The 13,396-nt window shown below is 38.3% G+C and overlaps 1 protein-coding gene across 2 annotated transcripts in view; it reads left to right on the top strand.

Annotated features, from left to right (window-relative positions):
• The window catches only part of helz (helicase with zinc finger), a 35,990-nt gene extending 27,312 nt beyond the window's left edge, over positions 1-8,678 (top strand). For both annotated transcript variants that reach the window (XM_068321002.1, XM_068321001.1), the window contains exons 24-33: positions 225-507; positions 3,058-3,103; positions 3,375-3,562; positions 3,931-4,135; positions 4,241-4,323; positions 4,445-4,952; positions 6,021-6,282; positions 6,528-7,140; positions 7,920-8,211; positions 8,329-8,678. In XM_068321002.1, coding sequence (XP_068177103.1) covers positions 225-507; positions 3,058-3,103; positions 3,375-3,562; positions 3,931-4,135; positions 4,241-4,323; positions 4,445-4,952; positions 6,021-6,282; positions 6,528-7,140; positions 7,920-8,211; positions 8,329-8,678 — 2,830 coding nt within the window. The remainder of the gene's footprint in view (positions 1-224; positions 508-3,057; positions 3,104-3,374; positions 3,563-3,930; positions 4,136-4,240; positions 4,324-4,444; positions 4,953-6,020; positions 6,283-6,527; positions 7,141-7,919; positions 8,212-8,328) is intronic.
• Positions 8,679-13,396: the final 4,718 nt, after the last annotated feature.

Below are 13,396 nucleotides of genomic sequence, written 5' to 3'. Positions count from 1 at the left end.
GTAAAATAGCAAAAGTAACTTTGTAGATGTTTTTGCATTGGTGACATTTTCATTGACAAATGATTTGGTTTTCTTATTACTTTTGTTCCCTCTGATTTCATTATGACTTGCTCTTTTATATCCAATCCCCAAGTAGTAATTGGAGAACAACAGCAATAAAATGATCCATGAAAGTCATGCTATGAAATAATGAAAAGTTTTTGCCACATGGTTTACCTCTACAGAAAATTTTGGGAGCACTTTATCTCCATCTGCCATGAAAACTCAAGCCTACATGGAATCACTTTTGAGCAGATCAAGGCTCAGCTCGAGGCCCTGGAGCTCAAAAAGACCTACGTCCTGAACCCACTGGCTCCAGAGTTTATTCCTCGTGCTCTGAGGCCCCTGCAAGGGCACCACTCTTCACAGACCCTTCATCCCCACCATCATGCTCATCCTCAGCACACTCAACCCACCACCAACAAACAGGGTGCACAGCAGCAGCAACAGCAGCAGTCTCCCCCTAAAGTAAGGTGCTTTTCATAAAGGAGTGATATATTGTATTTTCAGTATAGGCCTTTAAAACCTTAACTCTAGCATAGGATGAAAATAACTGTTGTGAGATCTAAGAAGTAGTAAAGAGAGAATGAATAGTGTGAACAGATAGAAATAAGAAAACGGGTATAGAGGATGTTATGAAACGGTTTTTATGTAGCATGTTAGATAACCATTCATGGAACAAATAAGCAAAATATCAAAATAAATTGAGTGTTTTCTGGTTTTAAAGAGGGACAGCGATAGAAGTTTTGCACAGCAGGTGTGATGCACACGTCTATTAAAGTGACTCCATTTAATTTTCACCACAGGAAATTACTTGATGGTTCATTTTACTGCCACACAAAACATACCTAGGAAATAAATATTGCAGGTTTGGTCGAAGGAGCATTGCTGATTGTTAAGCTCGGGTTGAAATGTGTTTTCTGTCTGTTCTCCCTCCCTGCCTGCCCTGAGGTAAAGGTTAATGAAATCACCCCAGGTGCCAATCTGCTGCCATGACATACTGGGCCTAATAAGCAGTATCTGCCTGTTTTACAAATGTGCACACACATACTTAATACTCTCTGTCTCCATAGACACACAGTGCACACAGTATGTAATATATTTTTTTCCATTTAATAGTGTATTTCAGTTAAAAAGGCAGGATCAATTCATGCCTCCTCTGTCTCTTAACATGTTTGATTCACAAAATTAAATCAGTTCCTTTATTTTTTAAAGAGTCCATATTGACTATTTTACAAAATCCACTAAAACCCATTGCAATCCACTATATTGTATAATTTATTCAACTAAGTAGACAGCTCTCAGACAGCACAAACTGCAGCCATGGCAATTACAGTGGCCCCATCTTACCATTGCCCCTAAAAGCATTAGTCTCCTGATAATTTGGTCCTTGTACTTTGTCTGGGAAAACCTGCCAAAGAATTTGAGATCACATTGGTGTTATTCATTTGATAGTTACACAAGAAACAGAACAATTAAATACTGGGGGGGGGGGGGGGGTTCAAGATCTAGCTCATTAACTCTTGAAGCTGCACCGACTTTAACTTCGAGCTGAATCCGCATGGTTTCTGCTAATCATATTGTTTATAGTATTATTGTTTATTTCACAGCAAAGAATTTTCATTAGCCATAAAAAAAATTGAGCTATTCTGTATCCAGGATCCATCTGGATACAGATCACGTTTTGCTGTGTGGCGAGTTTGATGATGATGTTACGTAATTGTTGCTCAACTATTTTGTACATCTTCCTTGACATTGGAAGCAAAATTCATGCAATCAATCTTAATCGGCCCCTGCTGTTTAAGACAATTGAGCTATGAGATTAGAAAAGCTTCCCTATTGGTCTTTGTCATTATTAAGCTCACACATTTCAGAGGATATTATGCAGCAACACATCCGTGACTAGATCAAATAATGTCAATGCTAGACACTAGACACCTTTTTAGTGGTGTGTCTGTCATTGCTTAGTTAATGTTTCACCTTAAAATAGTACCAAGGCAAAGCTGCCATTCTGACCATATCTCAAATCTCTGATAGTAATAAGACTGACATCAAACTTGCATCACATTACAGATTATACAATGACATGTGTTATATATAAGGAGGAAAACGACCAAAAACACTTCATCTCTTATCGATGACACTGTAGTTTTGCTTCTCCCCAGCTCAACCTGGATGTTATAATGCTTCACAAGCATAACCATATTTTGAGTACAACCAATAGTCTTTGGATTTGCTGCTTGTGTGCTGGCCAGGAAAGGAGGAACTGGCAGTATCAAATTACTTTTACTGAGCTTAATTCTTTAGTTGATACCTGAGATTCGTCTCACTAAGTGTTGTCACCAAAGCCAAGCTATCTTGTACTTTTCATGAACTCACTGTTTGGAACTTGTTTTTCAAACAGGTTCTTTCTGAGAAGTAGCATTGTCATGATACATTTTGACTACACAACTTTGAATTTACCGGTAGTTATACCGGAAGTTATAAAATAGTTGGCATGACACAAATGAAGTACATTTGACCAGATTCTGTGCTGGATCTGCTTCCTCTGTTAAGTTGAGATGGCCAGTGGCAAGGATTATGCTTATTAATAACATTTCAAACAGTGTAGCATTAAAACTCCTTAATGCAGCAGCTGTTGCATGTTTTGAACAGTGATGAATACAGTGTATCATACATTTACCCCTGTCATTACAAAACAAGTATATACACAGTCATTGCATTAGACCACAGGTATTATAATCGCCTATTCCAAAAGCGTAAAAGATAAGTACCCATATACATTAATATTATGATTCATGTGTCTGCTTTCAGCCTGTGCCTCCTTCAAATCATTGATGTGTCTCAGCTGTTGTGACACATGTAGGGCAGTTGAGTTACACTGCAACCAGTTGGATTCACAGTTCTTACACTGGTTCACAACTCACAAATACTTCTCAGTATATAATATAATATAATATGATATAATATATAAATATAATCCTACCACTACAATGTTTCAATAATTTTGTCTTACAGGGGAAACATGTAAACCACACAGAGCACCTTCCACCTGACGGATATGGTGAGTTTGTCATCACAGGCTTATTTTAATTTTTTGAACCACAACTGTATGTTTCATATGCTGAAGTAGAAACAGAGATTTTTTAAAGGCAGTGTAATGGGACATTTTAGTTTCATTGGTTAGAGCTTTTTAAAGTTCACTTGGAATGTTAACTTAATTTCTTAATTTTTCAGCTCTTTGCCAGTGAGTGAAAAAGTTATTGGTGTTGTGCTTTTGATGTACCGTTACACTAAAAGCCAGTTATTTTACTTTCCACTTTGTCACGTTGCAGTCCAACCCAACCCCGCCATGCTGATGGGAAACCCTATTCGGGCATTTACACCACCCTTGGGTAGCACACCAGCTGGCATGGGCAAGTCACCCAGTCCTGTTCAGAGAATAGATCCTCACACGGGCACCAGTATCCTCTACGTTCCAGCAGTGTACAGTGGAAACATGGTCATGTCCATGCCCCTGCCTGTAAGTTCTGCTTCCTATAATTGACATACATCATAGTGGTGGACTACCAGTCAGCAATTGGTGATTGCAGGCCAAGTATAATAATACAACATGCTTCTACCTGGACTGTAATGCCAGGTAGAAGGAAACTGAATTTTTCATTTCATGTTCTGTATGTTTCAATTTGAGTGCGTAAAATAAAATCTCACCAAACAAATAATTGAACAACTCTTCTGTTATCAGGTATTTGGGTTACTTATGTTACCGATTCTAATCACGATTAATAATCGTGTGTAATCTTACTCAATTTAAAATACACAGGACAAATTTACCTTGTTATCTTTTATCTGCTATTGATCAGTAACTTGATAAGTTTTTATTTTTCTCAGTTGCATTGGCCAGGTTACCAGAATCGCTTTGCTGTGGACCCTCGCATCATGAGCCACCCAGCAGCCATGGCGTACAATTTCAATCTGTTGCAAGCCCAGAATCGAGGCTCCCCTATACCTTACAGTGGGGTGGCCCAACCTTCCCCTCTAGGAATGGGCCAACCCAGTCCTGAAAAGGAGTTACAGGCAGATCCCATCAGAAATGGTATGCCTTGATTTTAATTACTTTTTGATTCAATATCAGAAATTACTGTAATTGTTTCCCCAGAAGTCAAGCATGCAGTAAATTTGAGTTCTTTTCATTTTGAAGGTAAATTAGAAGGCTGTCCAAAATCAGAACAGAGCTGTCTTCAGACACCAGACAGGAAACCTGCAGAAGTGAAAGAAAAGCAGGCAAGTTATTGGCATTTTCTGTTTTATATCTGGTTAAAAAAATAGTTCTGATAAAGCTACCCACCACAACTGTTAAGGGTTTTCTTTAAGTGTTTGGTTTGGTATTTGTGTTTGGATTTAGGGGGATTTAGATGCAGGTCAAAGTCAAAGTCTGGACTCACAGTCAGATGGGCTTGTTGGATTTCCCAATGCTCTGCTACATCGAAAAGACCCCTCAGCCACCCAAAGAGCGCTCAATTATCACCTGGCGCCACCCAACCCAGCTTTTCCTCCACATCCTGCTAGTGGACGAGCATTTCCTCCCCAGTATCAAGTCTCCAGGCTACCATATCGGTTCAACCAGCCTCAACACCCGGGAATGACGCAACAGAGTCAACAGCAGCAGATCAGTCCTGCCTACAGTGCTGGTAGCCACAATACGTCTTTCTTCAGTGGCCCCATACCTCCGCACAGGGGTGTCCAGTCTCCCACTTTGGATGGCCCAGAGTCTGGAGGAGTGGAGGAGATGAGCAGCTCCATTAGGACTCCAATGGGTCATGCCGTTGGCCACAACCCAGGCTTGCCTCAACATAACAGAGCCAACAGCTTTAGAGAGGATGGTCAGGATGGAGTCATGGGAGAGAATCTGGGTGAGTAGAGCTCCTTATTTAGTTTTTTCGTTAGGTCAAGAGATATTTTATAAACATCAAAACAACAAATAAGGGATTTTTTAAAATGTTCTGTGTGTTGAACAAATTTTCTTCTGATTAATTAAGCAAGTTCAAGAAAAGACAAGCTCATTCAGACATCAGGCTCACATTGAAATCCCCAGTGAACATGAAAACGAGAAAAACTGAGGAGTAAAACAGACTATCGTCTTCAAAAATAGATTCAACTTTATAACAGTTTTTTATATATCTGGTTTTATCACAAGCAATTTTGTTAACTTTACAAAAACTGGAAAGTTGTTGTTTGAAGACAGATAAGTGTCTCAAATCAAATTCAAATGAAGCTGGTCTAAGAATAAAGTGACAGATTCTTTATCTTTAAATATCTTTTCAAATCTATGGTGAGAATGGTAATGAATGTGATAAAACTTAAAATTAACTTAAAAGGCAAAAGATTTTGCACTGTTCATTAGGATGCTTTTTGTTTTCTATTTGTCAGAAGCATTTCTCTCCATATTAATAAAAATATGTAAAACAATAATATAAATATGCAGACAAATACTTGACCATCTTCACATGTCAGTTTGCAATGACGTTATTCAAATAAATGAATGAGTCACAGCGTCTTCACAACGCGGAACACACATCAGTTCATTGACAAGGCTGTTTGCTGCTTGAATGGACGCATCCTGTGTGCATCCACACGTCAGTAACACCACGACAAATGTGTTTGTGAGTGAATGTAGTGTAATTTAAAAAAATGTAATGAATTAAAACATTTACAATTATCTAAATTAATTTTTCTTTTGCGCAGTAAAACAGCATATTTTCTAACAGAGAGAAAATGTTCATGAACATCGCGAATCTTAAAGAGAATACTTGTTGGAGAATGAATCAAGAATGTGAACCGTTGAGAATAAGAACTGTGTGGTACAATCAATAAAATGTTATACTTAGCATGGTACATTTTAATAACGCATCGTGCTTTATTCCATAAAGTCATGACAGTAACACTAATCAGAAACTAATCCAGTGGTTATCCTCTTTCAGACCTCCAGGGTCCGATGGCTCTAGAGGCCTTGAACCAGCAGCAACAACAGCAAGTGACCAGGTTGGGCCAGTGGGGAGAGGCAGCCGGCACGTTTCTCCAGGGTGGTGTCGCGTTCCCTTTGCCCCAACAGCTTGCCCATCTCGCTCAGCCCAACATTGCACGTTTTCCTCCTCAGCTACTCCAGGCAGCTAGTTGGGGCCTTAGCACCAACACCGAAGATGAAGATGTCACACCTGCCCCAATTGACTCACCTTTTACAAGGTTAGCTTGTTTTGTTTTTTTAGTTGAACAGGTCTTGCGACTCAATACTCTAATCTTTACTTTCCAAAAAAGTTTTAGTTTTAACTTGAAGTTTTTGATCAAAATAAGAAAATTGAAACCCAAATGTTTCAAATTGGAAGCTGCTACGTTTTGCTCCATTTATATTATTCCTGCTAAATAATCATCTTTTTTGTTGACAAATATGATAAATACTAGCTTGTAAGATATACATTTTGAATTCTCAGGTACCCAGGCCTGTTAAGAGAGATCCCGCCGCAGGAACAGCCTGAACCCAGGGAAGCTGCTGAGATGCAGCCCCCACCTCAGTCTCGTCTCCTTCAATATCGCCAATCCCAGCCCCGTGCCTCAGGTGACCCATTATCTTCCTTAGCTGCCACCCCCAATCATGCTGGACCCTTCCCTCCAGGACCTTACTCACATGACAATGGCCGCAATCTCCTTAACGACAACCTTTCCAACACCCCAGCACTGCAGCAACAGCACCCAGGGAACCCCCTGTATAACACTGGTAGCTATCCACATCAGCCACCAGCCCATTCTGCCAGCCCCCCTCCTTCCCAAGTGAAATATTTTCTGCATGAGGCGCAGTGGCCTCATGGGGGAGCTGCACCAGTTAGGCCACCGCAGCAGAACCACCTACTGGGGAACCAGAGCCACGGCCTCCCTTACGGACTGCCCATCATGGCTCAACCGAGCAGGCAGGAGCAAGTCCATCTAATGCAGTTTCACCATCAACACCAGCAGCAACACCAACAAGGTCAAGCTCCAGACCAGGAGTCCTACCACCCACTGTCTCCTAGAACATCAGCAGCCACGGCCCTTCACAATGTAGATGAGGTACGGGTTATTTGCATATTTTAAGTATCACCATTGATTGAATAAACCTTATCAACAGTCTGTCTTAAATATGCGTATTTGATCCTGAGGTAATTATAGAGGGTTTTAATTTCCGAGTGTTCACATGTAAACACGTGCTTCAGGAATACACCTTTCTTACTCGTTTCTGGCTGACAGCCAGGGAATTAATTGCATTTTTTTCCCCTCTACACCAGAGCAAACATCGCAAGACTTTCTTCAAACACTCAGCTCTAAATGTTGTACAAAGAGATTTCAGTTTTTGATGAAATCTAAATGAGCTGTACTGGCAGGGCACACGTTGATAATAATAGAGTTAAGTCACCCAAAATTGGACACAGATGCAGGATGAATATTGACATATGAAGCTGAAATACGGAGTGTTGAATGGAGGAAGGATTACCTTTATTTGCTTATGATGAGACAATAATAAATAGAAACTTTGCTAAATGGAATGAATTCTGGGATTTTGGGGTCCGTCCTCGACACCTAACACACTCAGGCACGCATTTCTTTGCCTAATTTAAATATACCTGTGATTTGTGGTCTGATCTGGGATTTGTTTTGCGCCTTATTCGCTTTTTTTTTTTTGCTTGCTTGTGTGTTTGACAGAACAATTTTATTTTATGTCAGACATGGTCCTACTGCAAGATGTATGATTTTCTGTAGTATTGTTTAAGTTCACATTGCTGACTACTTCGTCTGACTTAATATCTAACTCAACTTTTTCCTCTTCCTTATCGATCCTCACTGATGTCCAGTATGAACCCAGAGGTCCAGGTCGGCCTCTCTATCAGCGCCGGATCTCCTCAAGCTACCCAGAAGAACCATCTCCTGCCAACACACACAACACCCTGTCCCAGCAGCCCCAGTCTTGCCCATCCGACACCCAGGACCACCCTCATCCACACATACAACATCATCAGCACCCACACGGCTCCTACAGTTATCCCTCACATGAACTCTGGCCCAGTAACGGTGGAGTTTCCGGCCCATTCCAGAACATTCCATGCAACGGAGCCGGCACACTCACGCAGCACCGGGACCTTCTGGGTATGTATTCAAGAAAAAAATAAGATATGCATTTTTACTAGTTTTGAATTCTGAACAATTAATTGTATTTTTAATGTTCTACGTGTATCTAATTATCAATTTTCAAATCCCTGACAGCTTCTAAGGCGCTTCTTCAGACGGAGGAGCAGGTGAAAGCCGAGGCCAAAGCGTCACAGCAGACACACCCACACTCACTGAACTCTCTTCAGCACCTCGGACAGTTTCCTCCTCTCATGCCCAAAAACAAGCAGCCACGGCCACAGGCTCCCCCAGAGGCCAGCCAGGGAGCCCCAAACTTAAACAAGCCACCCACCATGTCGTACGCCAGTGCCCTCCGCGCCCCACCCAAATCCAAAGCTGTTCGCCCAGAACAGGTAAAAAAGAACAGCGACCCTCTGTCCCTCCTACAAGAGCTGAGTATAGGGAGTTCAAATGGTAGCAATGGGTACTACTCCTACTTTAAATGAGTGTCACCTCTCCTATATAATAAGTGATAGAAAAATAAAACGAAACAAAAATTGCAAAACTGTAAAAAAAAAAACACAAAAAAGTACAAAGTGCATTTACTATTGGTTTCTATCTAGAGTTTTGTTATGCATTTTGTTTCATCCTAGCTTTTTATTTGTAACAGTCATCTTTTTTTTCTCCTGTTTCACATATTTGTGAAGAAAATAAGTATATAATGGATTCATTACTGGTATATATACATACTCATTATGTATATATGAATATATATACTTATATTATCTACACTTGTATATGTATGTAATGCTAAAAATAGAAAAATCGTTTTTAAAAAGAAAAAAAAAAGCTAGATTTGGTTGACCACTTAGCTAATTGCATACTTTTTCACCATTGAAGTTAGTTTTACTGGTTACTGGTTGGTTACTGGTTGTTGAAGTTTTTTATAATGTTGTATTTGTCAGTTTTGAGTGGACGTCTTGTCTTGATTTTCATCATACTTACTGTAACCATGGTAACAGACAAAAGCTAAGTGGTCAACTGATACAAACTACTTGGAACAGTGTATAGACGTAGATAAATTTTCCTCTAATCTGTACATATACCGCAAATAAAAGACTGAATCGTATGCCACAGACATGTCCTTAAATTCCTGTATCACTATGGCATTTGCTTTTTGAAATTTTTTTTTTAGTTTGTTGGCTTCTGATTCTTAATTCTCAGACATCCTTACATGAAAATCTTCTCAGTAATTTAGTATTTGATGTGATTATTTACTGAAAAATACCAACACAGATTTCTCATTCCAATCTGCCAACGTTTCAGCAGCAAATTTTAGTGTGAAAATGTCAGACAAGCAACAGCCATGTCATTGCTCCTTTAAGGATCAGAGAACATCAGACATTTCTTTTTGTAAAAACTTTAACCCCAAACTGCTTTGCTTGTAGATGATGATCCTTTTAATTTAATGTCTTTTGTTTCAACAAAAACCTGATACATATGTGATTTTTTATTTTTTTTTGTCTGTAATAGACATTGAGCTTTTCTGAAAGTTTGTTTTACTCTGAGGGTTTGTGAAAGTGATGAGTGCTGTTTCACTAAAGGTAAGTTGGAAACAGACTGCCAGTCGGATGTTTCTGAACAAGCTACATTTTTTGATTAAATTTTAAGTCGTTTTATATTAAATTCACTGAAACTTGGAAATACACATTATCAACTCTTAACATTTGTGACTTTTTTATTGGAAATGCCATATATGTTGGTCCTGTAGCAATTAATTTGGATTTACTGTTGACTGTGCTTTTAAAAATGTGGGTTATCTGGAAGACAATCTTTAAATCCATGTGTAAAATGTAATATCTGATATTTGCTCCTAGCTCTCCATGAACATTGATTGTTGACCATTTAAACCAGGTTGCATTTCTCAAGTAAGAGTATAGCTGCCTTTCAAAAGTTCTTGAGATTTAATCAAAAATGTAACAGTTGAAACTCCAGCCACGTTCGAAGACATTTGACTGCTAATTTGTCTGCATAATAAGAACGACTCGGCAATGTGGTGGAAGACTTGTTATTGTTATTCAAAGAGTTACATTATTCACCCTTTCCATCTGTGTTACTAACCTTAAAGGAGTACATGAATTTGGTCTATTATGAACTGAAAATGACCCGGCAACGCTTTACTTCTCATGACTGTTGTTTTCCTCTCAGCATAAAACACACTGATTTGCACCACAGGAACATACATGTTCACTGCTCACCGGTTTATATACAGGGAGGCCACATAGCTGTGTAAATTTTACTCCTAACACACTGACAATTTAAATCTTTTCTGGAATAAAATGGTGAAAAGATGCTTACCAATTGTAACTTTTCTTAGTGCTAAAACACTAATGGAACTAGTCATAAAATTTTCGGTTCTGTTGTATGTATCACATTAATTGTTGAGCCACCTTTTCCTAATTTGCAGAATGCTAAAACTAATAAAATCATCTGGCTGTTTCATAGCTTAAATTTCACGTTACTTATTCAGAAAGCTACAATAATATTGGTTAATAAGTTTGAAATGTTTTCAACAGTCAACATAGAGCTTCCTAGAGCTACGATTTTATTTTTGAGTTTCAACATTAATTCCAAAATTTTATGACTTGGTGTAGAACAACACATATTTGTAAATATGCATTTTCTAGGTATTTACAAACAAGAACTTTGGGAGCACCTCAATTTTGTAGACACTGTTCAAAGAAGAGGTATGCCCATTTTGATTATGCAAATTCACAAATAATTATTCTAAAAAAAATGGACAACAAACCAGTTGATAGTTGCAACATCTTTGACTTTTTAGATTTTTTTTTTAAGATTGTGTCTTACTGATAGGAGATTTTATGTTACAACTGTTAAGACAACATATTCCATTGTACAATACATACTGTTAAGCATATGTTGTTGCAGTTGTCCTGTTTCTTCACCTCTTCTCAGCCTTGCAACAATCAAATTATTTTCCTTTTCTTTTTAATGTGACATCTGTTCTTTTCATGCATGTTGAGATGACATAGCTGGATTTTATCCCTGTTTTTATCGGTGTGTATTGATTTGTGGATAGGGAAACAAAGGAGAAAAAACAGCTTTTACTCGATCTACAGAGTCAGATTTTGGTATATTACTTGATGTGTACAATAACTTGTGACATTATCAATAAAACTATTATGATATTTTACTAACATGTCAAACAAATATGTAATGGTCATGTAATTTCTTTTTTCCTTCAAATTTCATAGCAGGGCAAAATCTATGGTTGGTCCCTGGTGTGAATCTTTTTTTTTTTTTTTTTTTAGGGAATCAAAGCAGTCACCGGATAATCTCTGAAGTTGAGCAATACGAATAATTTACCATCTTTTCAAGTAGACTTTAATATTTTTTTGAAGAGACTGAGACTGAGCCAAAGACATTTTAAAAGAATTTTAAAAAATGTTGTCATCGTAGTTTTAAGGCTTCAATTTTGTTTCCATTGTGAATTTGTTTCCAAAATCAGTTTTACTCAGTCTTTGGAACGAACCCTACGGTTTTGTCTCTTGTAATGCAGATTTTTCCCACCCAGCTTCGGACAGTATATTGTCCGTTGAATTCTTCTTGTGAAAGCATTGTGTGTTGCCTCTTTAAGAAAAAGTGAAACCATCTTGTATGTGTGTGTGTGTGTGTGTGTGTGTGCGTGTGGAACATTGAAAGGGAACAACCTTTTGCCCAGCCAGCACTGTGTTCAGCCTTCTATAAGCACCACATCTATTACTGTTTTCTGTTTGCTCTCCTTCCCTCACAACAGGGAACCACTGACACACCTGTTCTCCCCGTCTCCAAGTCGTATTGGTTCCTCCCTCATGGGTAAAAATAACTGATCTGTTTACGCTTCTTTATTTCAATTGGTGGTGGTTCTAATAGGGATTTAGATGGTGTGTAAAGGTTTATTTTCTTTTTTTTATTTGTTTCTCTATTAAAGTGTTTTTATTGAAATGTCTTCTGTCTTTTTAATTTAATCCTCCTCTACTACACAGAGGTTAAAGCTTTCCGTCTGGCTGGGTCAATAGCTTCAGAGTCAGGGTCGAGGCTTTGTCACGAGTGGCTTTTTTTTTTTTTTTATTTTAACATTTTCTGTGGGATCGTCAACACTTGGAACACATCTTAACACTGTATTTGGTGGATGAAAATAATAAACTACAATTTGTCTTCAGGAAAGATGAACAATGTCAAAATGTACCTTTGACAAAAATGTCACACACAGACAACGTTTCTTGAAACTATATGAGGGTTTTATTCTCATTACAAAGTCATAGCACATCAACTGTATTCAAAATCCCTTTTAAACTGCATGCCATATCCAAAATCAAGACAAACACAACCATGTTAGCTGTTGCCACTCGTAATATTAGTTTGATCTATTTTCCCTTATTTCTTTGTCCAAAAAATGTCAAAAACAGAAAAAATCCCAAACAAACATTTGTCCTGAATAAAATCATAAGATGGATGTTCGCACATTGCAAACAAGAGTTGGCTTTGCACAAAAGGTTCAAATGCATTAACAAATGAAAATCCTTTCACTCTGCTTAAGGAGTACCTTTTGAACTCAATCATTTTTATTGATATTAAAAGCTACTTTTGCTTCAGTAAAAGTTTGAATGCAGCTACTGTTTTTCTCTTCTACTAGATGTTTTTCAATCGTGTAGGAAATGCTTTAAGGACTCTGTAGGTCTACAGCTGACCAGCAATGTTATTCATACTGCAGAAAAATGCAGGACAAACATACACGCCCACCAAATCATGGAATTACATTGATATGTAGTGTTGCTGCATGAATCTGTAACTACAGCTGGATGTCAAAATATTCTCCTGTTTCCTTTTGTCACAGACAATTATTTTTTTACAATAAAATAAATGAATTCAAAGTCAGTGATAGCTGGAAGAGGACTGACCTTTTGCCTGCCAATGTCTGCACATGGATTTGGAAAATGCCGGTAAAAGCCATGTGGGGGTTTTAAGAAAGTGGTAAATGCAGGCTACTATTTCAAAAGGATCAAAAAGACAGGAAAATGAACAGAGAATGTTTTGTATCGGTCCGGTTTGGACGCTGTCAACAGGAAAGTAAAAGTCCTTGTATATGCACCTGCTAGAACTGAACATTTTCCAAAATGGTCAGTGCTGCAGACTGTTTAGCATTCAGCCTGCCACACACTCA

This window comes from Antennarius striatus, chromosome 8 (assembly GCF_040054535.1).
Source record: "Antennarius striatus isolate MH-2024 chromosome 8, ASM4005453v1, whole genome shotgun sequence".
Taxonomy (NCBI): Eukaryota; Metazoa; Chordata; class Actinopteri; order Lophiiformes; family Antennariidae; genus Antennarius; species Antennarius striatus.
This window is presented reverse-complemented; position numbering and strand designations above follow the sequence as displayed.